Below are 27,076 nucleotides of genomic sequence, written 5' to 3' on the forward strand. Positions count from 1 at the left end.
CAGTTGGGACCGGAAGTACACTGGCTGTGGTCATTACAGTGAACAGTGTGATGAGAGGGCACGTGAGCCCTTGTTGCTGTACTTCGTCTCATTGGAGCAGAGGCTGCAGTTAGCATACCCTGCCTTATCAATGCATTTAAAACACTGACAGCGGGAAGCTGTACTGCTCTCTCTTCACGTCTGTTTAGACCTCCACCTTTATCCAGGACCAGCTCCACTCACATCTCAGCCCTGCGTCAAGCTGCGCTACACACACAACATCCTCTTCCTGAAGCTCTCTGACCTCATCATCTCATCAGTATCTGGGCCTCATGTTTAAGTTATTATCACCACGAAATCGCCTCATTCTACTTTGAGTTAAACAAAAAAAACCAGAACCGCCGGTGTTCCGGTTTAACGTTAACGAGTGACCGCGTGGACTGAACCGGAACACGGAGGGTGATTCATGTTTCATCACGTTACGCTTTTTCCTCCTAAATCTTGATAATGATGAGCGTTAGCTGTTGACAAAGTTCCGCATGCAGTGGACGTTAACTTAACCCAACAAGTCTGAACGGTAACGGAACTTAAACTTTAACGGAGGGAAATGAAGACGGTGTAGACATCTTAACGCTGATTGGTCAGGACTCGACACGTGTCGCATCAAATGTTTTATTGCGAAGATCACGACATCACATGTTCTCCTTGTCTCACTCAAATCTGATAAACGCTGGCTGGCCAGTTGACCCCCCCCCCCCAAACAAATAAAAACTCTACGGATCTAACGTTACACTCACGTGGATGATATATTTTGAGTCAAAACTGCTTATTTCGCCGAAAAGCGACACGTTTGCAGGTATTCAATCAGGAGAAGAAGAAAATGACGAATTGCAACAGAGTCTCACTCCAAACTACATTACAAGTTATCAGCCGGAGCATGAACAGTGTTAAATAAAGTGAACCTACGTGCTCTTTGTATCCGGATTTCCGGGTTGAGAACAGCGTCCAGAAGTTCCCGTTGTCGCTTATTCGCCTCTTTTGAACGAGAGAGTTCCTCCTCGTACTCTGCTATCGTTCTTTCAAACAGACCAAATATGTCTTCATCAGCCGCAGTTAGTCGCTGGTTGATTAAAGATCTCAACATTTCTACTTTAGACATTTTCACTAAACCACAGAAAGTTGTCCTCCAGACGAACTCCGTTAAAAACACCGTTTACTCTCATTAAACTCTGACTAGCGCTGTGTTGGTCACTTCCGTCCCCGTCTGTCTGTTTCCAGGTAGCATGCTAAGCTAACTTCAATAGCTTTATAGGCTACCACGAGATTAGTCCTCGTCCTCTTCTTCTTCCTCTCCTCCTTCTTCTTCGTCTTCTTCTCATTCTTCTTCTTTCACTTTAATGGCGGACTACAAACCAATGTTTAAGGCGCCACCTACTGGACCGGAGTGTGTAACATCATGACTTCATGACAGTTATCATTTAAACACAATAATAATGTCATTTATAAATATAATGAAACAATTAGAAATAAACTTCATATTGCAGTCATATTCTGGCCTTTTAACCCGTTCCATTCAACATATTAAATAAAGCCCTTTTAAGCTGAACTTGTTTGTCCCCTGTCTCTAACAGTCCTTTGATGCTCCACTCCCTTCCTTTATCTACCACTCTGTTCTTCAGTCTTTCTCTTTCCACCCTGAACTTCCTCCACTCTATCAGCTCATGTTCTACAGTTTCTTTACAGTTGCATATCTCACATTTAGCCCACTCTGTCTTTTTCATGATGTGTATAATGTGTCATTGAGTCCTGTATGTCCGAACCTGAATCTGAAAGTAACATCTTCTTTTCTACTTTTACTTCCATCACTTCTCACTCTGACTGATGTCTGAATTGTGTTGTAATTTCTACCCTTATTGTCATTATTCCAAATTTCCTGCCAAGATGTCCCATCCAAAGCTTTTACCAGAGAATGTCGAGTACTCCCAACCATTGTACAGGACAGTCGATGCTGTGTTTCCGTTAAGTGCACCCTGAATTCTAATCCAGTGTGATAGTGCTGACTCAGTTCTCCTCACATGTAATGGCAGTTGCCTGGATTTCACCAAGCAATGCATTAATGGGTGTGGTTTTGACTCGGGAGATGAGTCAGAGGAGAACCATCCAGAAGAAAAGGTGAACAGATAAAAGTCCATTCAGACAGGTTCTACGAGGAACATCCGGTTCCGCTGCAACTTGGTGGGTAACAAAAGCCCCTTAAACTAATAAAATAGTATATCATTACTCGTATCTTCAGTGACCTTCCATCTGGTACATATGTAACAGTTGTGGGTCGTGCAACGAGACGACTCAAGTGATTGTTTTCCAACATTTATTTATTGAAGACAAAATATCACCAATGAATTGCCTTCAGACCGTTTTCTGCCCCTCTGCTCCCTCAGCAAGTAAATAGAAAATAAATGTGTAAATATTCTCTCATCACACATTCACTGACGTGTGTCGGCTTCTTGAGTCGTGTCTTACAGTCTCCGGCTACTTTAATGTTTGGTGTGGGTGATTTTAAGTTATGGAAGGAAACTTCCTTACTGCTTCGAATTATATTTATATATATTTTGATTGATTTGCCCAAAAGTCTGTTTCACATCGCTGGGGTCTCGGCTGAAAGAATAAGAATACATCAAAGTAAAACATTGACGTGAATACACATGTTATTATAGTCAGATCTATCGCGTTATAGATGAAGCAGTGATATTATAAATCGGTTAATTTACAGAATGACAGTTAGTGATTTCTTGCCAGCTGTCCTTCCTGCATTTGTCAGTTTAAACTGCGTTACTTTCAGCATGAATTATGTTCATGTTCTATGTTGGTCTCAGAGTGCACCAGACTGATGCATTTAACTTTAAAATGTACAACATTTTCTTCCAGGTGAGCGTGTCCCCGGCCCCCTCTAGAAAACCAACACGAAGTAGAAAATAAAAACTCAATTAGTGGATCAAGCTAAAGACAGTACCAAATCTGAGCATGGACTCAATGAGCCATGCTCTCAAATTGAAAGAACACGCTCTTGGATAAAGATAGGATGAAAGCTCCATCGTTCCTCCCCTGTGTGATGTTTCATGTGGTGTGTCAAATGTATTTATACATTTTGTATAAAACCGTTATCACAAACAGAACCACTTTGTCTCTTATATGATTAACAGTGCCATTGATGAATAAATAATTCCTTCATCTGATGAGTGTACTTCCAATAATAAATGAATCCAGGTATTCAGCTGTTTTCACAGTAACCTGTAACCAAGACTGTGATGGCGTCTGTGCAAATTTACAACATGTGATTTCATATTTGACAAAGAGTCTCTCCATCGTCATACAAACAGTTCACATTCTTTTCAAAAGACCTTCTGAGCATGTGGGCCCCTGAGTCAGAGTATCCCAGTTCTTCCACAGACACAAATCCACGTAGTGCACCTGCGACTGGAGCTCCTTGGAGATGTACCCGAGAAGGGTCGCCGTCAGCTGCTGCTTCAGGGTGGCGTTGCCCATCACTAGAGCAGTTAGCTGAGCCAAATCTGTCCACTGAATGTCTCCCAGCACGGCCAGAAGATACCATAAAGATTCTGCTGCTGCTGAGGACTGAGCTCCATTATGATCTGAGGCAGCGGTTTGAACTGAGAGTGAAAAAACCGGTTCGAAAAGAGATCACAGTGTGGCCGGAAGGATCAAGATCTGCTCTCAAGGACTGTCTCGCTACAACAGACTGGGACATGTTCAAACATGCAGCTACGTACAATAACAACATAGACAATGAGGAGCTCACAGACACTGTTCTTTCCTACATCCGGAAATGCACAGATGATGTAACTGCTAAAAAGACCATCACCACTAGGGCTAACAAGAAGCCTTGGCTGACAGGGGCCGTCCATCAGCTGTTGCGGGCCAGAGACAAAGCCTTCAATGCCGGAGATAGAAATGGCCTGAAAACAGCGAGAGCCAACCTGTCCCGGGGCATTAGAAAAGCAAAACAGGACTACTCTGAAAAAAGCATCAACCACTTCAAGGACAGCAGAGACACACGCAGCCTGTGGCAGGGCATCCAGACCATAACGGACTACAAGCCTGCTTCACAGACCTGTGATGACAACATCTCTCTGCTGAACGACCTCAACAGCTTCTTCGCACGGTTTGAATCAACAAACACCACTAGCCCACAGAAAACCTCACCCTCCCCCCACGACCAGGCCCTGTGCCTGTCTGCTGCAAGTGTGAAAAGAGCACTCTCCACCATCAATCCCCGAAAAGCAACAGGCCCAGACAACATCCCAGGCCGCACACTAAGGGACTGCGCAGAGGAGCTAACAGATATCTTCACTGTTATCTTCAACACTTCTCTGAGTCAAGCTGCTGTCCCATCACACCTCAAAACCTCCATCATCATACCTGTACCCAAGAAACCGGCTCCATCCTGCTTCAATGACTATTGCCCCGTGGCACTGACCCCCATCATTATGAAGTGTTTTGAACGGCTAGTCATGGCCCACATCAAGTCCATCCTCCCCCCCACCATGGATCCCTCTCAGTTTGCATACAGAGCAAAACGTTCCACAGAGGACGCAATCTGCTCTGCTCTCCACCCAGCCCTCACCCACCTAGAAAAAGCAGACTCATATGTAAGAATACTTTTCATAGACTTCAGCTCAGCATTTAATACCATAATCCCACAACAACTCATCTGCAAACTGGACCAGCTGGGGTTCAACACCCCACTGTGCAATTGGGTCCTGGACTTCCTCAGTGAGAGGCCACAAGCAGTACGTGTCGGCAACAACACCTCACGCAGCATCACCCTAAGCACTGGGGCCCCACAAGGCTGTGTGCTCAGCCCCCTGCTCTTCACCCTGCTGACTCACGACTGCGAACCTACATACAGCACCAATCACATGGTGAAGTTCGCAGACGACACCACTCTGGTTGGTCTCATCACCAAGAACAATGAGACCAACTATAGGAAGGAGGTCAACCTTCTGACCACGTGGTGCAGCGACAACAATCTCCTGCTGAATGTCACCAAAACTAAGGAGATTGTTGTTGACTTCAGGAGACGCCACACTGTACACCTGCCACTGACCATCGATGGTGCTGCTGTGGAGCAAGTAGAAAGCACCAAATTCCTGGGGGTGCACATCACTGACGACCTCTCCTGGGCCACCAACTGCGCATCACTGGCAAAGAGAGCCCAGCGGCGCCTCTACTTCCTTCGCAAGCTGAAGAGAGTAAAAGCCCCCACATCAGTGCTGAAATCATTTTACAGGGGCACCATTGAAAGCATCCTATCCAGCTGCATCACTGTGTGGGGTGGTAGCTGCACCCAACACAGCAGGAATGCACTCCAACGCATTGTAAAGACAGCCGGACAGATCATCCGCCTCACCCGGAAAGCCATTCAAATTGCAAGCAACACCAGTCACCCTGCACATAGTCTGTTCAGCCTCCTACCCTCTGGAAGAAGGTACAGGAGCCTCCGCTGCCGCACCACCAGACTAAAGAACAGCTTCACCCACCAAGCTGTCAGGACACTGAACTCTCTCCCCTCACTCCCCCCAATCATATCCTCCAGCCTGACGGGAAGCTGAAGCTGAAAGTACAGAAGTACTGTAAATATGTATTCATATTTATATTTATATTATATTTATTGCCCACTTTTCACACACACACATACACACACAGTATTATATTAATTACCCATTTCCCATCATTATTATATCAATTGCCCACCTGCCCTTACATTATTAATTATTTATTATATTAATTGCCCACTTTTCCCGTTTTTATGTGTATTGAATGTTTTATTGTAGTATAGTATATGTTTTAACTAGGATATCTGTCTTCACTTAGCCTAGGAAGTGTTTTATGTTTTATGTGTTGTGCTTGCACTTTATGTTCCACCGTGGGAGAGTGGGAAACGTTATTTCGAGTCCTTATATGTCCTGACATGCAAGAAATTGACAATAAAAGCTACTTTGAACTTTGAACTGTCCACTGGTCAGCCAGCAGCCCAGAAGGCCTCCGACAGCACCGCCTACAGGGGAAAAGGGTTTCAAACATGTGGAATTATGATTGCACACACAAACACACACAGCATGACAAGGATAGAGTGATTAACCCCCGCTGGATCATCGTCCTCGGTGTGTGCACCCATCTGGGTTGTGTGCCCATCGCCAACGCCGGAGACTTCGGAGGCTACTACTGTCCGTGCCATGGCTCCCACTACGATGCTTCAGGAAGGATAAGAAAGGGACCTGCTCCTCTAAAGCTGGAGGTTCCCTTCTATGAGTTCACTGAGGAGGACGTAGTCATAGTGGGATAAATACTGGAGCTCTGTCTCAGTTCCTCCCTGTAATATGTATTTTTAGATGGCTCCGTGTGAGAGTGACATAAAACGTGTGTATTTGCTGTTAAAGACAATGATTAGGAGCGGGCCCCTCCTCACTGTGGCGGCTGGCTGAGAGGAGGAGTAGGAAGGCTGGCTCTGCGAATATTTTCAGCGACGTGAATCTGTGGCAGCTACAGAGACTATTCAGGTCAGCGGGGGATCAAGATGCGGAGCAGAGGGCCCAGCTGGTCTGGGGTCACGGAGATGAGGCTGAACTGGCTCAGGCTTTGAAAGGACTGAGGACCCGGAGTCACCGGAGAGGACTAAGGGCCAACGGGAGAGAGGTGTTGGGCTCACACTGGCTACGAGCCTTCAATCACCTCAGGTAGCAAAACTGCTGGTGACATGAGATGTAGAAATACATGTCCATTTACTGCACATTCAGAGATGTTAACTTAAGGCTTCAACATGTAAAGGTAATCTCTGACACTCACTGGTTTATAGACATTGAAAGTGAAGTGTCTGGCGGTTAAAAGAGACCAAAAATAACAAATAGACCCTCGCTGTCGACTTGAAAAAGTAATGTTCTCGTGTTAAAATGTTCATGGTGTGAAAACCTACTTTTCCTATGAAAAGGCTGTATGTTATCAGACTTCTGGAAGATTTTTGTTCATACTGTTTGTGTCATTTTTAAATATGTGGTAATAAAGAAGTGAGTCTTTGGATTGTTTGTCTTGTTTTTTTAATGAAGTTACAACACTGACTTTTTAAATCTGTAAAATATTTTCACAAAGTAATGAAAATGCCTCAGCATATGTTGACTGAAATGGCTAAATGCAGTTAAAAAAAATAAACATCTCGTTCTGTAGTCTTAAGTAATGCATTCATCAGCCTGTTGTTTTTGGTTGCGCATTGTCACTGTTGTCCTGCATCGTTACAAACCAGTTACGCACATTCACAGCCAGGACCTGCAGCTTGCACCACAGTCTGCCACTTTTAACCACTCAGCAGCTCCACTGGACCAGTTGGCTGTTAAGTGCCTTGCTCTAGGGCACCTCATTAGCTGTTTATGATGAATAGAAGAGCTTTATACATTTATTTTTCCCCATCCGTTTCCAGCTGCTTCTCACTCAAAGATGCCCTAAGAAATGACACTTTGCAAAAAACGAAAAAGGAGAGAGGACTGCTGAGTGACAGCTGGTCGTGTTGCGTTAGAAACAAATGCTGCCCTCCAGTGGTCACATCTAGTAATTACGCTAGCGTGTATAGCTGGTCTTGTGGTCACTAGATGGCACAAAAGGTTTTGTTTTGGGAAAGCAAACCGCTACACTAAGTGAGGGAAGATTCCTACTCGAGATGCACAGCACAGACTTTTCCCACGGAAAGGAATACAAATTCAAAGAGTTATTGTGAGCTTAAATGCTGATTCATTTTAACAGACACATCTTGTTGATCCTTGCTTGTTTAACTTCTGACAGTTTTACCAAATCACCTGAATACGTGATGATGTCTAGAAATATTTTAAAGCTCTTATCCCCACTGCTAATGTCCAAACCATCAGGCAGCATTATAACTGAACAATATATTAGACTGTAGGACCTGTTGTCTGTCCACTTAAGGTTCAGAAGCTGTTTTGGTTTATTTCAACAAGTCTGATCTGTACATGCAATATAAATGTTACTTTATCCATTCTTCTTACTGCCCAGTCAGGTGAGCACGAAGAGAAATGAGGAAGCACTACCCAGTAGATCATTATCTTTGAGATTGACGTGTGAAGTTGCATATTTGGGCTCGGATTACCTCGCATCCACCAGATGTTCAGTTTCCTCCATCTCCTCCTGGCTGATGCAAAGTGATTCACAGGCAATCTGGGAGACAAAGTCCTTTCTGTGTATTCTGGATCTACTCAGCAGTGCCAGACTGGTGCAATGGCAAACTGAGGCATCTGTAGGGCAGCTTTATAAGGTCCTGAAACCTCAGCAGACTCCCTCAGTGCAGAGAAAGCAGCAGATTGGCTCAGGTAATCCTCAAAGCGCTGAGCTTCCCCTTATTGTGTAAAGTAAGCTAATTTTACCTCATATAGTTTATCTTAACTTTTCAACCATAAATCTTATGACTGTAGATGTGGAATGATGATCCAGCAGTAGTTGTAGCTGCAATAGTGGTTTTCATTGTGCCTCAGCTCATTCTTCACTGTTCAGTGGTGGAAACTCTGAGGTGCTTCTCTTGAGAATATCCATATTATGCTCCTTGACTCTACCTCACTGCATTTCAGTGGGAAGTATTCGTTGCTCGTCTACATATATTTGGCAGCTATCGTCACTAAATTAAGACTTGACATTAACCAAAACAAATAAGCTCACAATGCAGTGTTAAAGATGACGCAGTGTGTACTCAGGGTCCCTCGTTAGACTTGGATGTGACCCAACAAAAGCCCTCTTGTCTTACATTACCATCAAATCAATCATCAATATAATCATCAAAACTAGTGGTGTCACGGATCACGGATCGATCCGTGATCCGTTCGGATCACCCCTCACGGTTCGGATCACCCCTCACGGTTCGGATCACTCGTGAACCGCGTATATCAATCCAGTATTTCTATTTTTTTTTTTACAGTGTAATCATCATAGTGTGTAAAGTTCGACTGTTGCTGTTCCTTTTCAAGTAACAAGTCCCCGAATATCAATGCAGAGTGTCAGTGAACAGATATAAAGCAGTAGTGTGTTCACGTGAACGGAGCAGGTTAGAAGCATTTAACAGTGAAGTCATGGCGAGCGGAGGAACGTCAGAAGCCGCGGCGTCATTTAAGTCGCAAGTTTGGAAACATTTTGTCTTCCCTGTAAGATATAATGACGGATGAGGGTGGTGGACGAAACCGTTACGGTATGTAGGCGTTATTTAAAGAGAGAGACACGCGACAACGGCAAAACATCGGGCATGTCAGCGACGGGGACACTCCGGTGTAGAAAACAAAGGATTTCTAAATCTGGTTACAATGCTGTAGACACGCCCCCTCTGTGAGCATCACACAGACACACACCTGGTTCAGGCGCTGTAGACACGCCCCCTCTGTGAGCATCACACAGACACACACCTGGTTCAGGCGCTGTAGACACGCCCCCTCTGAGCGTCACACAGACACACACCTGGTTCAGGTGCTGACAGAAGTGTCAGAGTGAAGCTAGACAGGCCCAATAATATTCCAGTCACCACAGAAAGGTCGACCCTCTCCCCAGACAATGGAGATATTCTCATCTTTTTGAAAGTAATGTCACAGTAATGGTAAACATTGTGTATTTGAATGACATAACCTGACATGAAGTAAACACAGACCCAAGTTGTTGCTGAGCAGTTCAGTTCAGTGAAAACAGTGGAAGCCAGCTCACTGGCTGTTTCTTTCTTTCAGTATTGATGAAAGGACGAGGATATCAACATACCTCATGTTGCACTTGCAACTTAACAGAATTCTTGAATGTATTATTTTTATTTGTTGATTTAATTTTGTTTCAAATTGGACATCTTCAATATTTTTGTTTTCATGTAAGACTATAGTCCAAAGTTCTTTGCTTTAAGTGTTCTTGAAGTTCTTTAATTAATAAATGGAAAGCAAAGTTATATTTGGCTCCTCCCCTTTTCTTTGTTGATCCAAACCGTGACTCCTGAACCGTGATCCGAACCGTGAGGTTTGTGATCCGTGACACCTGTTGTGGAATATTTCCTTCAAAAGTTCAGGAGTGAAATTGGTTTTATCCAAAGTGTTTAACATAAAAACAGAGTCTTGATGAATGATCAAAGTTTCAAAAAGTCAATTTAATGTTTGCAAACAGAGAACACAACCACGTATTGCAGTGAACTGTGAATATGCTCCAGAGACGCAGAATCAAAACAAGGTTTTTATACCGGCCGGCACAGAGGAGCAGATAACACACAGGAGACTAAGGCAGAAATGTTTAGTCTAACAAGAAGCAGTTGATTGCTGAAAGAACACGTCGGTTGTTTGTCCCGACTAAGATAGAAACGTGACCTTTGTACGAGAACAAATAGGTCAATGTGTTCAGACATCCAGACAAATGAACTTTCTAACAGCAACATATCTCACAGAAAATATGATGAGGACATGTAAAAACATTTTTATCATTACACACTATCAAAACTATTTCAAACTGTACAGTTGGCACTCATTCAGTGAATAACTTTTTGAATTGAAATCAGTGTAGTTGAACCGCGGTTAATCATGTGTAACTTCAGAGGTGACTCGTGCTGAAAGCTTTTATCACAAACGGAAACTTTACTGCAACCAGAACAGCTAAAGGGGATTGTTTCCTGTGTGGGTATTCATGTGTACCTTCAGATCTCTGTTGCACACAAATCTATCACAGCAAACTGAGCAGCTGAAAGGTTTCTTTCCTGTGTTGTGTCTCTGTAAATCTGAACGCTGGTTAAAAGATTTCTTACAGACTGAGCAGCTGAAAGGCTTTTCTCCTGTGTGGGTTCTCATGTGTTTCTGTAAATTTGAACGATCGTTAAAAGATTTCTTACAGACTGAGCAGCTGAAAGGCTTTTCTCCTGTGTGGATTCTCATGTGGCTCTTTAAATGTGAACTCTGGCTGTAAGATTTCTTACAGACTGAGCAGCTGAAAGGCTTTTCTCCTGTGTGGGTTCTCATGTGTGTCTGTAAAGTTGAACTCTGGTTAAAAGATTTCCTACAGACTGAGCAGCTGAAAGGCTTTTCTCCTGTGTGGGTTCTCATGTGGTTCTGTAAATCTGAACGCCGGTTAAAAGATTTCTTACAGACTGAGCAGCTGAAAGGCTTTTCTCCTGTGTGGGTTCTCATGTGGTTCTGTAAATATGAACGTCGGTTAAAAGATTTCTTACAGACTGAGCAGCTGAAAGGCTTTTCTCCTGTGTGGGTTCTCATGTGTTTCTGTAAATATGAACGTCGGTTAAAAGATTTCTTACAGACTGAGCAGCTGAAAGGCTTTTCTCCTGTGTGGGTTCTCATGTGTTTCTGTAAATTTGAAAGCCCGTTAAAAGATTTCTTACAGACTGAGCAGCTGAAAGGCCTTTCTCCTGTGTGGGTTCTCATGTGGTTCTGTAAATCTGAACGCCTGTTAAAAGATTTCTTACAGACTGAGCAGCTGAAAGGTTTTTCTCCTGTGTGGGTTCTCATGTGCATCTGTAAATATGAACGATGGCTAAAATATTTCTTACAGACTGAGCAGCTGAAAGGCTTTTCTCCTGTGTGGGTTCTCATGTGTGTCTGTAAAGTTGAACGCTGGTTAAAAGATTTCTTACAGACTGAGCAGCTGAAAGGCTTTTCTCCTGTGTGAGTTCTCATGTGTCTGTTCAGAGTTCCACTCTTGCCAAATGTTTTCTCACACTCAGAGCATCTAAAATGTTTTTCACCAGCGCTACATCTTGAATCACTGACACGGACTTCATCAGGTTTCACATAGTTTAAACCTGACTGAGGTCCTCTGGTCTTCTTCCCATCACCACCCTCATCAGTGTCAGAAGACTCTCCAGTCTTCTCATCAGTATCTGGTTCTGGATGTCTATCTGGATCCAAGTTCCTGTCTGGTTCTGGTCCTCCACAGTCTTCTCCATCAGCTTCTGTTCCCATCTGTTTAGTTTGTCTTTGATGAAGCTGTGAGGACTGAGCTTCCTCTTCTTCATCTTCACTCTTCACAGGAGTCAATGAGAACTTGACATCAGCCTCCTCCAGACCTTGAAGCTGCTCTCCTTCCTGACTGGTGCAGAGTTCCTCCTGTTCTTCTTTAATGTGTGAGGGCTCTGGGTCCTCCTGGTCCAGACTGGAGCTCCACTCCTGCTGCTCAGAGGGAACCTCTTCTTTAACCAACAACAGCTGCTGGATGTCTGCAGGAAAACAGTAAACACACACAGAGGGGTTACAAAGACATTTTAGAATTGAGCAAATCGTCTCCTGGACATACACTTCCAGAGTATCACTAGAACCAGATAATACAATACTGTAATCAACTTATGTGACCATGAACACATGAACCATTTTAAGCTGCCAAATCCATGTGGTGTTATCAAAGAGAACAAACTTGTACTTTAAGTTGAAATATCTCCTGTCCTCTAGAAGCTGAGAGAACAAATCAGCATACCTGCAAACTCATAAGCGGTGAAAGAGGTGGGGGGGAGACGGTAGACGATCTACAAGTATTAACAATTTATTAAGTCAAGCATCAAAGCATAAAAAACAGATCTATGGTTTCACAAAACACAAGAATTGATTAAGTAGCCCTAGCAACAGACACAAAGTCAGGGCTCCGTATACGCACCTCTCCTCTCAGTGTTTTGTGAGCCCTGTATCTTTATACTTTATTTGAACTTGTCCAGCACAGGGACGCATTATCTTCACCCACACACAAGCCAGGGTTGGGCCACATTGTGTGTGGGAGTCCTGGAGTCTCAGGGATGGGGAAGGTGCTGTTCCTGCAGGTTGCTACACAATATCCCACCGACTAACCGATTCACAACACAACTAGTTATAAGTTTTAAGCTACCACCTGCGTGTCAGAGCTCCCTCTTTGTACGGCAAGCGCGTGAGTGCCTCACCCGGAGATTCAAACCTTTGCTCTATGACACACGCAACACTATTGCAAATGAGCACACACAATACTGTTATGTTCAAAATGTCTCAAACAAAAGGTAAAGGAAAAAGCCCCCCTCCTTGTTCCAGAGGAGAAGAAGCATGCAGAGGAGAAGAGGCAGCTCCCCCCCGCCCTGCTCTCTTTCTTCCATCATTAAGCAGGGCCGAATCAGCTGGTTGAAGTTTAAATCAAAAGGAATTTAATATACTAACAAAAGAAAATGCAGTTACAAACTGAATTACACTATCAGTAGTAATATTTCATGAAATAGAGGCCCCATCCACACCACACGACAGACTGGTGTGTCCGCCTCGTGGTCCAGATGAGGTCTGATTATCTCCGGGGATTCACAGTTTCTTTGTCCCTCCAAAGTCTCTGAAATGTCTCATATTACACATTCCTTAGCCCATAGATCAGCTCAGTGATTGGCTGAACCCGTCAGACTTCAGTCGGCCACTTCCATCACCAATTCTCCCCCCTTCTTGAAGGCTGTGCTCAGAAACTCTTCAGCAACATCCCCCTCTCTCTGACTTCATGGCGGTGTCATAAATTCTCTGGTTTCTCTCACAGTGCTCAACAAATTCAGTAACTCTCCCTTTAGTTTAAACCTTCTAAAAGTAAACATATTGTAACACATTATATCCATCGCTAGGAGCGCTTTAAAACTTAAATTCCTCACAATATGTATACATTTAATGCCTGTAAATACAGCAAGCATATTTCTACAGTAGCGAGAACCATCGCCTATACAAAATGAAGTGATTCGTTTTCATTTAACCCCGTTACTGTATGGCTGAATATTAACTTCCACTGTTACTGTAAAGCCGTTAGAATTGTTGCCTATCTTCTATTTACAATTAATATGCATTCAATCCGGTTCGATTATTGAAATCATGAAGGTTCAGGCTCCTTAACGCTCTCTCTCATTACTTCAGGGCCTTTGGGAGCAACTGCACGTGGGACAGTTGGGACCGGAAGTACACTGGCTGTGGTCATTACAGTGAACAGTGTGATGAGAGGGCACGTGAGCCCTTGTTGCTGTACTTCGTCTCATTGGAGCAGAGGCTGCAGTTAGCATACCCTGCCTTATCAATGCATTTAAAACACTGACAGCGGGAAGCTGTACTGCTCTCTCTTCACGTCTGTTTAGACCTCCACCTTTATCCAGGCCCAGCTCCACTCACATCTCAGCCCTGCGTCAAGCTGCGCTACACACACAACATCCTCTTCATCTCATCAGTATCTGGGCCTCATGTTTCAAGTTATTATCACCACGAAATCGCCTCATTCTACTTTGAGTTAAACAAAAAAAACTGCAACCAGAACCGCCGTTGTTCCGGTTTAACGTTAACGAGTGACCGCGTGGACTGAACCGGAAGACGGAGGGTGATTCATGTTTCATCACGTTACGCTTTTTCCTCCTAAATCTTGATAATGATGAGCGTTAGCCGTTGACAAAGTTCCGCATGCAGTGGACGTTAACTTAACCCAACAAGTCTGAACGGTAACGGAACTTAAACTTTAACGGAGGGAAATGAAGACCGTGTAGACATCTTAACGCTGATTGGCCAGGACTCGACACGTGTCGCATCAAATGTTTTATTGCGAAGATCACGACATCACATGTTCTCCTTGTCTCACTCAAATCTGATAAACGCTGGCTGGCCAGTTGACCACCCCCCCCCCCCCAAACAAATAAAAACTCTACGGATCTAACGTTACACTCACGTGGATGATATATTTTGAGTCAAAACTGCTTATTTCGCCGAAAAGCGACACGTTTGCAGGTATTCAATCAGGAGAAGAAGAAAATGACGAATTGCAACAGAGTCTCACTCCAAACTACATTACAAGTTATCAGCCGGAGCATGAACAGTGTTAAATAAAGTGAACCTACGTGCTCTTTGTATCCGGATTTCCGGGTTGAGAACAGCGTCCAGAAGTTCCCGTTGTCGCTTATTCGCCTCTTTTGAACGAGAGAGTTCCTCCTCGTACTCTGCTATCGTTCTTTCAAACAGACCAAATATGTCTTCATCAGCCGCAGTTAGTCGCTGGTTGATTAAAGATCTCAACATTTCTACTTTAGACATTTTCACTAAACCACAGAAAGTTGTCCTCCAGACGAACTCCGTTAAAAACACCGTTTACTCTCATTAAACTCTGACTAGCGCTGTGTTGGTCACTTCCGTCCCCGTCCGTCTGTTTCCAGGTAGCATGCTAAGCTAACTTCAATAGCTTTATAGGCTACCACGAGATTAGTCCTCGTCCTCTTCTTCTTCCTCTCCTCCTTCTTCTTCGTCTTCTTCTCATTCTTCTTCTTTCACTTTAATGGCGGACTACAAACCAATGTTTAAGGCGCCACCTACTGGACCGGAGTGTGTAACATCATGACTTCATGACAGTTATCATTTAAACACAATCATCATGTTATTTATAAATATAATGAAACAATTAGAAATAAACTTCATATTGCAGTCATATTCTGGCCTTTTAACCCGTTCCATTCAAAATATTAAATAAAGCCCTTTTAAGCTGAACTTGTTTGTCCCCTGTCTCTAACAGTCCTTTGATGCTCCACTCCCTTCCTGTATCTACCACTCTGTTCTTCAGTCTTTCTCTTTCCACCCTGAACTTCCTCCACTCTATCAGCTCATGTTCTACAGTTTCTTTACAGTTGCATATCTCACATTTATCCCACTCTGTCTTTTTCATGATGTGTATAATGTGTCATTGAGTCCTGTATGTCCTAACCTGAATCTGAAAGTAACATCTTCTTTTCTACTTTTATTTCCATCACTTCTCACTCTGACTGATGTCTGAATTTTGTTGTAATTTCTACCCTTATTGTCATTTTTCCAAATTTCCTGCCAAGATGTCCCATCCAAAGCTTTTACCAGAGAATGTCGAGTACTCCCAACCATTGTACAGGACAGTCGATGCTATATTTCCGTTAAGTCCACCCTGAATTCTAATCCAGTGTGATAGTGCTGACTCAGTTCTCCTCACATGTAATGGCAGTTGCCTGGATTTCACCAGCAATGCATTAATGGGTGTGGTTTTGACTCGGGAGATGAGTCAGAGGAGAACCATCCAGAAGAAAAGGTGAACAGATAAAAGTCCATTCAGACAGGTTCTACGAGGAACATCCGGTTCCGCTGCAACTTGGTGGGTAACAAAAGCCCCTTAAACTAATAAAATAGTATATCATTACTCCTATCTTCAGTGACCTTCCATCTGGTACATATGTAACAGTTGTGGGTCGTGCAACGAGACGACTCAAGTGATTGTTTTCCAACATTTATTTATTGAAGACAAAATATCACCAATGAATTGCCTTCAGACCGTTTTCTGCCCCTCTGCTCCCTCAGCAAGTAAATAGAAAAGAAATGTGTAAATATTCTCTCATCACACATTCACTGACGTGTGTCGGCTTCTTGAGTCGTGTCTTACAGTCTCCGGCTACTTTAATGTTTGGTGTGGGTGATTTTAAGTTATGGAAGGAAACTTCCTTACTGCTTCGAATTATATTTATATATATTTTGATTGATTTGCCCAAAAGTCAGTTTCACATCGCTGGGGTCTCGGCTGAAAGAATAAGAATACATCAAAGTAAAACATTGACGTGAATACACGTGTTATTATAGTCAGATCTATCGCGTTATAGATGAAGCAGTGATATTATAAATCGGTTCATTTACAGAATGACAGTTAGTGATTTCTTGCCAGCTGTCCTTCCTGCATTTGTCAGTTTAAACTGCGTTACTTTCAGCATGAATTATGTTCATGTTCTATGTTGGTCTCAGAGTGCACCAGACTGATGCATTTAACTTTAAAATGTACAACATTTTCTTCCAGGTGAGCGTGTCCCCGGCCCCCTCTAGAAAACCAACACGAACTAGAAAATAAAAACTCAATTAGTGGATTAAGCTAAAGACAGTACCAAATCTGAGCATGGACTCAATGAGCCATGCTCTCAAATTGAAAGAACACGCTCTTGGATAAAGATAGGATGAAAGCTCCATCGTTCCTCCCCTGTGTGATGTTTCATGTGGTGTGTCAAATGTATTTTATACATTTTGTATAAAACCGTTATCACAAACAGAACCACTTTGTCTCTTATATGATTAACAGTGCCATTGATGAATAAATAATTCCTTCATCTGATGAGTGTACTTCCAATAATAAATGAATCCAGGTATTCAGCTGTTTTCACAGTAACCTGTAACCAAGACTGTGATGGCGTCTGTGCAAATTTACAACATGTGATTTCATATTTGACAAAGAGTCTCTCCATCGTCATACAAACAGTTCACATTCTTTTCAAAAGACCTTCTGAGCATGTGGGCCCCTGAGTCAGAGTATCCCAGTTCTTCCACAGACACAAATCCACGTAGTGCACCTGCGACTGGAGCTCCTTGGAGATGTACCCGAGAAGGGTCGCCGTCAGCTGCTGCTTCAGGGTGGCGTTGCCCATCACTAGAGCAGTTAGCTGAGCCAAATCTGTCCACTGAATGTCTCCCAGCACGGCCAGAAGATACCATAAAGATTCTGCTGCTGCTGAGGACTGAGCTCCATTATGATCTGAGGCAGCGGTTTGAACTGAGAGTGAAAAAACCGGTTCGAAAAGAGATCACAGTGTGGCCGGAAGGATCAAGATCTGCTCTCAAGGACTGTCTCGCTACAACAGACTGGGACATGTTCAAACATGCAGCTACGTACAATAACAACATAGACAATGAGGAGCTCACAGACACTGTTCTTTCCTACATCCGGAAATGCACAGATGATGTAACTGCTAAAAAGACCATCACCACTAGGGCTAACAAGAAGCCTTGGCTGTCCATCAGCTGTTGCGGGCCAGAGACAAAGCCTTCAATGCCGGAGATAGAAATGGCCTGAAAACAGCGAGAGCCAACCTGTCCCGGGGCATTAGAAAAGCAAAACAGGACTACTCTGAAAAAAGCATCAACCACTTCAAGGACAGCAGAGACACACGCAGCCTGTGGCAGGGCATCCAGACCATAACGGACTACAAGCCTGCTTCACAGACCTGTGATGACAACATCTCTCTGCTGAACGACCTCAACAGCTTCTTCGCACGGTTTGAATCAACAAACACCACTAGCCCACAGAAAACCTCACCCTCCTGTGGAGGGAAAACTCCTTCCTAGGTGCGTGTGGCAGGCCAGCACACGTGGTACTGATAGCTCTTCAGCAACACGGCGCTAAAAACGTTACCGAAACTGGTTCACCGTCAGAAAGGATTTTAATCCTGCTGTTACAATTACAGTTATGCAATGGTGTACATTAATCTTTGAAATATTAAACAATTAACCCCCCCCCTTGGAAAAAACTCTCCCAGTCCCAGGAGACACGTCTTCCCAGGACATCTAAATAACAGGAGAGAAAAAAACTCTTGACTATCCCCTCCCTTATATTCATTCGCGACTCCTCCCCTTTCACCTATCTCAATTTTTATTGGCTGCCTACGCTCACTCCTCAGTAAACGCCTGTCTCTGCATCTCGCTCTACCTGCAACAAACACATTCAATGATTGTCAGTTATTGTTTAATCCCATCTATAATAATCCTTCAAAATAAAAGTTAAACTTCGGCAACTTGCCAGAAGTTTCATGCTTCTGCATGTTTATGTTTATCTAAATTATGCATTCCCAAACCCCTTATGATTATGACTAATTATGAACCTTAATTATGAATTATTAAACACTATTATATCTACTAATCACCCCTGTTTTGCTCAAATTTCTTACAATTCCCCCCTAACCCACAGTTCACTGTGAGTTAGTTACTCGAATGTAGTAAGTTACTCAAATGTACTTAAATGTTGTTAGTTACACGAATATCGTTAGTTACTCAAATGTCCCTGGAGACCTCCCCCTACTCAATCCAGGAAGAGGCTCCCTATCTATCTAAACAGAGGCAAACAATTCATGCATACAGATAACATTTCAAGTATTTCTGTTCAGTCCGTTTCAAAATTGAGTCCGTAAAAAGAAGACAAAAAAGAAAATTTAATCCGTAAAAAAGGGAAAAATTGAGTCCGTAAAAGGAAGACAAAAAAGGAAAATTTAAAAAGGGAAAGATAGAATCCGTAACAAAGGAAAAGATCGACTGCGTTGAAAATCACTGCCTTCCATGTCTTGGGGCTGGCAGGATCAGGATACAGCCTGTAGGCTAGAGAACACATACTGAGAAGCCTTGACTGTTCTTTTACACCTGTCAAAATTACATTTCTTAATCTTTACACCCTAAAATCCCATTATAACCCATTAAACAAAAATAAAATCTCAAATTACTCATCCAGAACAATCAGTCTATTTCCCTAATTTCCAATATCTCACCGGATGTGTTAGAAGTCCATCTGGGCCTTTATCAGGTCCTTCAGGATCTCCGAGAGGATGGTCAGGAACCGCTTGTGAAGTTCCGCTATGGCACCGCTGGTGGCCTCATCTAGACTGTGGCCATCAGAAGCTCCAATTCTCCCTCATCCTCGACACATAACTGGTTCCCCTGGACTGGTGTCTGGCTCATCGTTGAAGCAATAAACCCCTGTAGAAGTCCACGGATGCAAGGGAACCCACATCCACAGACGACTAGGAGGCCTACGACGACAACACACAGAGTAATTACGATTGACAAAAATGTATGTTTCCACTTGCCAAACATACTCTCCAACCAGTCGGTGAATGGATCAGCGGCACCAGAGTTCTCCGCTAGCTCTTGGCTGAGTGCTGTCAGTCCCTCCAGAGCCCTGGTCACCGATCCATCAGGAGCTGTGTTATTTGGAATGAAAGTACAGCAAGCAGTCCCAAACATCTGACAAACGCCACCTTTCTCTGCTAATATCATATCTAATGCCATTCTGTTCTGCAAGGTCATTAAACTAGTCTTCGCCAGCTGTGCATGCAGTCCTGATATGGCATCTCTGGTGAAGTTTACAAAACGCTGTTGGTTATAGTAAATGTAGTTGATCCAATCGACATTTTTATTAATCGTTACCCACCAGAAAAATGCAGATTCAAAACCGGCAGCTATCTGATTTCTGGCTTTGAATTCATCCGCACCCCCCTTGGCACTCCTATGCCATCTATGTATACTTGGTCATCGAAGGCTCCCTTCGGCCTACCAGCATCTCTTTTGGATCTTCTGTTAGCATGTGGGTGTGGAGAGATGAGTTCTTTATATGTTACATCATTGACAGGCAAGATATAGAATGGTAATATAAGTTGCACCAATGCACATCTGCCTGTCCAATCTTTAGGCAGGATTGGATATATGGTTCCTCCTCCACACCACCACCATAAATCAGCTCTGGGTGCTGTCTTTCTTAACACACTGTTATATAGATAGTCGCTAGCATTGTGACTGTTGCTACAATTTGCTTCAATAATACTGCCTACATTGGGCCCCATAGCTGTATCTGAGACTATACAATCAAATGGACCCTCTGAAACCTTGAACAGAGGTGGGGTATTATATTCTACAGGTGGGTAATCCCAGTGCAGCCCCTGACAAGTGTGATGGAGGGGCAAAGTGTCATCAGTAAACAGAGTTAAAATACAACTAAATTCAGGGCTTAGGGGTCTAAATCTTGAAGGAACTGGTGTTGCTAGGGGTCTAGGCCCTGAACACACAATGCAATCTGTACTTCTCTGACTTGAAGCCGTATATTGTACCCACCGGAGCCATAAATTCCCATCTGCCATCGCAGTTTCCACCCCCGGTACCTCATTCTCTGCATCAGTCGTATGTCGAACCTGGTCATCCATGATCTTTTTGGCAGGCTTAACAATGATCCTAATAAGCCCTTGTGGAGCAGGACTATCAGTAGTTGCCTTTCCCTGTACTACGTAAAGTCCTCCGTCAGTCAATTTTGGGTCTGTTAAGGTAAGTCTTAAAGGATTACATCTACCCACCCCTTTTCTACACATGTGATAAGAAGCTGGGGCATTTAACATCTTTAGTCGGTCTTTAAGACCTGGGTTGGGGTCTTTTCCTAAACCCCCGCCACCTGTGTTCATCGTTGCCCATCCCCAATCTTCACAATCACAGTTATGATACGATAACAGCTTACCATACTTATTTGTGGCGGGCCCACACTCGTCAGTTATGATGCACAAGGTCTTGGACATCCAACCGTAGGTGTGTTCATACCTGGGACAGGAAACGACTTCACAGAAGTCGAACTGGACCGTTGATGTTGTACCTTCTTTGAACGTAAGAGTGAGAGTTACATTTTCATAGGTGAGTGTCGTCGGAGAAGCCTCTCTACGTGGTCTGAGATCGGTTTGATTAGTTACTGAAGCTAAATTTCGAATCCTAATGTAGTCATGCATGTGTTCTGGCTCCTGTCTGTGGTTAATTCCCCACACTAAGAGGGAAACTACTGAAATCAGGACGAAAGTAATTACAGACTTCCATAACCTACTGAAGCTAGAGTCTCCCAATGGAAGGCCTCGCTTAAACTGTGGGGGAAACGTCATTGTCAGTACTGTCTAAACCCTCTTTTGAGGTGTCTTTAACTTCAAATTTTGCCTGTCTGACGTTCAATCCTGTCTCTGCGAGTGTCTCACTCGTTACCTTTGCTGCTGCACAGTGTGTGAGGTGGTGCCAAGTAGCTCCAGTTTTACCTTTCACCTTTACTGCATGTGAGGTTGCCAATACTACCTCCCATGGACCGGTCCACCTTGGTTCACTCCACTTGCGTTTGTGGACTTTTATCCACACCAGACTGCCTGGTGACACGACAGGAGGCGGCTTCCTTTCGTCAGCTGCTGCTTCTGCGTTTGTCACCTTGTATTGGCGCCTTGGAGATGTAGGTGGCCGATGCCGTCCAGCATCCGTGTCTCGTCCCGCAAGCTGACTCCTGGCTAGCTCGCCAAATTTGTGGAGGGAAAACTCCTTCCTAGGTGCGTGTGGCAGGCCAGCACACGTGGTACTGATAGCTCTTCAGCAACACGGCGCTAAAAACGTTACCGAAACTGGTTCACCGTCAGAAAGGATTTTAATCCTGCTGTTACAATTACAGTTATGCAATGGTGTACATTAATCTTTGAAATATTAAACAATTAACCCCCCCCTTGGAAAAAACTCTCCCAGTCCCAGGAGACACGTCTTCCCAGGACATCTAAATAACAGGAGAGAAAAAAACTCTTGACTATCCCCTCCCTTATATTCATTCGCGACTCCTCCCCTTTCACCTATCTCAATTTTTATTGGCTGCCTACGCTCACTCCTCAGTAAACGCCTGTCTCTGCATCTCGCTCTACCTGCAACAAACACATTCAATGATTGTCAGTTATTGTTTAATCCCATCTATAATAATCCTTCAAAATAAAAGTTAAACTTCGGCAACTTGCCAGAAGTTTCATGCTTCTGCATGTTTATGTTTATCTAAATTATGCATTCCCAAACCCCTTATGATTATGACTAATTATGAACCTTAATTATGAATTATTAAACACTATTATATCTACTAATCACCCCTGTTTTGCTCAAATTTCTTACACTCCCCCCACGACCAGGCCCTGTGCCTGTCTGCTGCAAGTGTGAAAAGAGCACTCTCCACCATCAATCCCCGAAAAGCAACAGGCCCAGACAACATCCCAGGCCGCACACTAAGGGACTGCGCAGAGGAGCTAACAGATATCTTCACTGTTATCTTCAACACTTCTCTGAGTCAAGCTGCTGTCCCATCACACCTCAAAACCTCCATCATCATACCTGTACCCAAGAAACCGGCTCCATCCTGCTTCAATGACTATTGCCCCGTGGCACTGACCCCCATCATTATGAAGTGTTTTGAACGGCTAGTCATGGCCCACATCAAGTCCATCCTCCCCCCCACCATGGATCCCTCTCAGTTTGCATACAGAGCAAAACGTTCCACAGAGGACGCAATCTGCTCTGCTCTCCACCCAGCCCTCACCCACCTAGAAAAAGCAGACTCATATGTAAGAATACTTTTCATAGACTTCAGCTCAGCATTTAATACCATAATCCCACAACAACTCATCTGCAAACTGGACCAGCTGGGGTTCAACACCCCACTGTGCAATTGGGTCCTGGACTTCCTCAGTGAGAGGCCACAAGCAGTACGTGTCGGCAACAACACCTCACGCAGCATCACCCTAAGCACTGGGGCCCCACAAGGCTGTGTGCTCAGCCCCCTGCTCTTCACCCTGCTGACTCACGACTGCGAACCTACATACAGCACCAATCACATGGTGAAGTTCGCAGACGACACCACTCTGGTTGGTCTCATCACCAAGAACAATGAGACCAACTATAGGAAGGAGGTCAACCTTCTGACCACGTGGTGCAGCGACAACAATCTCCTGCTGAATGTCACCAAAACTAAGGAGATTGTTGTTGACTTCAGGAGACGCCACACTGTACACCTGCCACTGACCATCGATGGTGCTGCTGTGGAGCAAGTAGAAAGCACCAAATTCCTGGGGGTGCACATCACTGACGACCTCTCCTGGGCCACCAACTGCGCATCACTGGCAAAGAGAGCCCAGCGGCGCCTCTACTTCCTTCGCAAGCTGAAGAGAGTAAAAGCCCCCACATCAGTGCTGAAATCATTTTACAGGGGCACCATTGAAAGCATCCTATCCAGCTGCATCACTGTGTGGGGTGGTAGCTGCACCCAACACAGCAGGAATGCACTCCAACGCATTGTAAAGACAGCCGGACAGATCATCCGCCTCACCCGGAAAGCCATTCAAATTGCAAGCAACACCAGTCACCCTGCACATAGTCTGTTCAGCCTCCTACTGTAAGAAATTTGAGTAAAAAACTGTAGTTAGTAGATATAATAAAAGTGTCTAATAATTCATAATTAATAATTCATAGTTAGTCATAATCATAAGGGTTTTGAGAATGCATAATTAAGATAAACATAAGCATAAACATAAACATGCAGAAGCATGAAACTTCTGCCAAGTTGCAAAAGTATAACTTTTATTTTGAAGGATTATTATAGAAGGGTTTAAAACGTAACTGACAGTCATTGAATGTGATATTAAACTCAGAGCCAGACAAGTGAATACGCTCCTGGAGGATAGCCAATAGGAATCGGGATAAACGGAGGAGGAGGTGTTTCGAACAGATGTGGGAGGATTAATTTAAAAGACTTTTTCCTCGCTCTCTCTCTCTCACCTGGAGGCTCCCGGACGACAGACGTGTTTTCACCGGAGGAGCCGAGCGAGGTTTTTTGCAAATGGGGTTTTATTGATTTAATATGTCATGGGAGTACATACTCCAATGTATAACTGTAATCGTGCTTACATCAGTGGAATTAAATTCCTTATAATTGTAAACCAGTTTTGGTAGTCATTATTGCAGCGTGTGTCGACGGCACAAGGAAGCCGGCCACATGGCTGGCTCGGCCTCCCCTTTGTTATGAGGTAAAAAATACTATCTTAACACTACCCTCTGGAAGAAGGTACAGGAGCCTCCGCTGCCGCACCACCAGACTAAAGAACAGCTTCACCCACCAAGCTGTCAGGACACTGAACTCTCTCCCCTCACTCCCCCCAATCATATCCTCCAGCCTGACGGGAAGCTGAAGCTGAAAGTACAGAAGTACTGTAAATATGTATTCATATTTATATTTATATTATATTTATTGCCCACTTTTCACACACACACATACACACACAGTATTATATTAATTACCCATTTCCCATCATTATTATATCAATTGCCCACCTGCCCTTACATTATTAATTATTTATTATATTAATTGCCCACTTTTCCCGTTTTTATGTGTATTGAATGTTTTATTGTAGTATAGTATATGTTTTAACTAGGATATCTGTCTTCACTTAGCCTAGGAAGTGTTTTATGTTTTATGTGTTGTGCTTGCACTTTATGTTCCACCGTGGGACAGTGGGAAACGTTATTTCGAGTCCTTATATGTCCTGACATGCAAGAAATTGACAATAAAAGCTACTTTGAACTTTGAACTGTCCACTGGTCAGCCAGCAGCCCAGAAGGCCTCCGACAGCACCGCCTACAGGGGAAAAGGGTTTCAAACATGTGGAATTATGATTGCACACACAAACACACACAGCATGACAAGGATAGAGTGATTAACCCCCGCTGGATCATCGTCCTCGGTGTGTGCACCCATCTGGGTTGTGCCGGAGACTTCGGAGGCTACTACTGTCCGTGCCATGGCTCCCACTACGATGCTTCAGGAAGGATAAGAAAGGGACCTGCTCCTCTAAAGCTGGAGGTTCCCTTCTATGAGTTCACTGAGGAGGACGTAGTCATAGTGGGATAAATACTGGAGCTCTGTCTCAGTTCCTCCCTGTAATATGTATTTTTAGATGGCTCCGTGTGAGAGTGACATAAAACGTGTGTATTTGCTGTTAAAGACAATGATTAGGAGCGGGCCCCTCCTCACTGTGGCGGCTGGCTGAGAGGAGGAGTAGGAAGGCTGGCTCTGCGAATATTTTCAGCGACGTGAATCTGTGTCAGCTACAGAGACTATTCAGGTCAGCGGGGGATCAAGATGCGGAGCAGAGGGCCCAGCTGGTCTGGGGTCACGGAGATGAGGCTGAACTGGCTCAGGCTTTGAAAGGACTGAGGACCCGGAGTCACCGGAGAGGACTAAGGGCCAACGGGAGAGAGGTGTTGGGCTCACACTGGCTACGAGCCTTCAATCACCTCAGGTAGCAAAACTGCTGGTGTGATTCTGATTTCATATACATTCAGATCATTCATCATCGTGACTTTTTTAAATATTATGTGGCATCCATATTGTTTTCAACAACATTTATGTTCAGGATCGGAGAGAGCTCGCCAAGCAGCCAGGGGAAGGATCCCGGGGAGGAGAGTGTGTCTGAGGCCGGAGGAGCACACAGCAGTCCAGAGACACGCCGACACACCTCCATAGGGACAACAGGAAGAGGTACAGCGGCCACAGGGCTACTAACTGAGAGCCAGGGCCCTGCAGGGACTTCGGAGAGACCAGTCAGAACCAGCTCAGGACTGAGGAGAGGAGGAGAGAACAACTCAGAGAGATACCTCCACAGAATACTCCACTGACTTGACCAAAAGCTCTGAGATGCAAAACTGACTTCAAGTTCGTGCGAGAGCGGACCGGCACCTCAGTCTGCACAGCCTGCTCACCTGGGAAAAGCAACAGTTACAATTGAAATTGTATTGCAGGTCGAATAGTTTCTGATGATGCCGTAATGGCACTGATCCGATGGCGGTATGCTGACACTGCACTGTTACTTGTTGCAGACACATCTCCACCTGAATAATGGAGGCAGCACAAAACTCTCAATGACTCCTGTTATCTCACACCTCTATGTTGTGGTTACCTTCCCATGAACTGCCTTATGTGTTTGCATAACGTCATCCCACCACTCGCTCTAATCATGCACACTGATAAGTATGGACAGTGACGTGACTTTCAAAGGTGGGGTGTGAAGGATTTGGGGACATCTAGCGGTGAGGTTGCAGATTGCGACCAATGGAAACGTCTCCCGTGTGCTAAGAGAATAGGAAAACTACGGTGGCCAATGTGAAAATATGAATGGCCCTATCAGCGCCAGTGTTTGCTTTGTCCCTTCTGGGCTCCTGTACAAACATGGCGTACACTGTGAAGACGACCCAACCCCCGATTTAGATTAAAAAACAGCTAATTTTAAGGTAGCAAAAACACAGAGATTCTTTTCAATTTTCGGTTGATTATTACACACTTTTAAGAAAACATTCTTATTCGTATTATAATCCATTTCTGCCAATAGATTCCTATAAATGCTACACACTGTTGCTTTAAGTATTGTAGTTCAGTGGTGTAAATCAGAAAGTGAATAAGATTAATGAGGCAAAAAGTCACTTTAGAAATGGCCTCATCTTCCTCTGACCTATTATGCTGAAAGAACTGATGTTCTGATATGTATGCCTGCACTATGGATGAAGTTATCAACCATTCTACCAGCTACTGTATGTCCCTGTATATGTGTGGTATGTTACGCAACCGTATAATCGGGTACAATGGGAGCAATGTGAGGTGACATGAGATGTAGAAATACATGTCCATTTACTGCACATTCAGAGAT

General features: G+C 44.1%; 1 protein-coding gene across 1 annotated transcript in view; it reads left to right on the forward strand.

Annotated features, from left to right (window-relative positions):
- The window catches only part of LOC306785694 (uncharacterized protein), a gene marked incomplete at both ends in the record, with an annotated part of 40,176 nt that extends 14,125 nt beyond the window's left edge, over positions 1-26,051 (forward strand). The window contains 2 exons of the mRNA XM_079280149.1: positions 25,390-25,675; positions 25,790-26,051. Of these exons, the coding sequence (XP_079136275.1) occupies positions 25,390-25,675; positions 25,790-26,051 (548 nt within the window). The remainder of the gene's footprint in view (positions 1-25,389; positions 25,676-25,789) is intronic.
- Between the last annotated feature and the right edge of the window lie 1,025 nt (positions 26,052-27,076).

This window comes from Melanostigma gelatinosum (assembly GCF_949748355.1).
Source record: "Melanostigma gelatinosum genome assembly, chromosome: 12".
Taxonomy (NCBI): Eukaryota; Metazoa; Chordata; class Actinopteri; order Perciformes; family Zoarcidae; genus Melanostigma; species Melanostigma gelatinosum.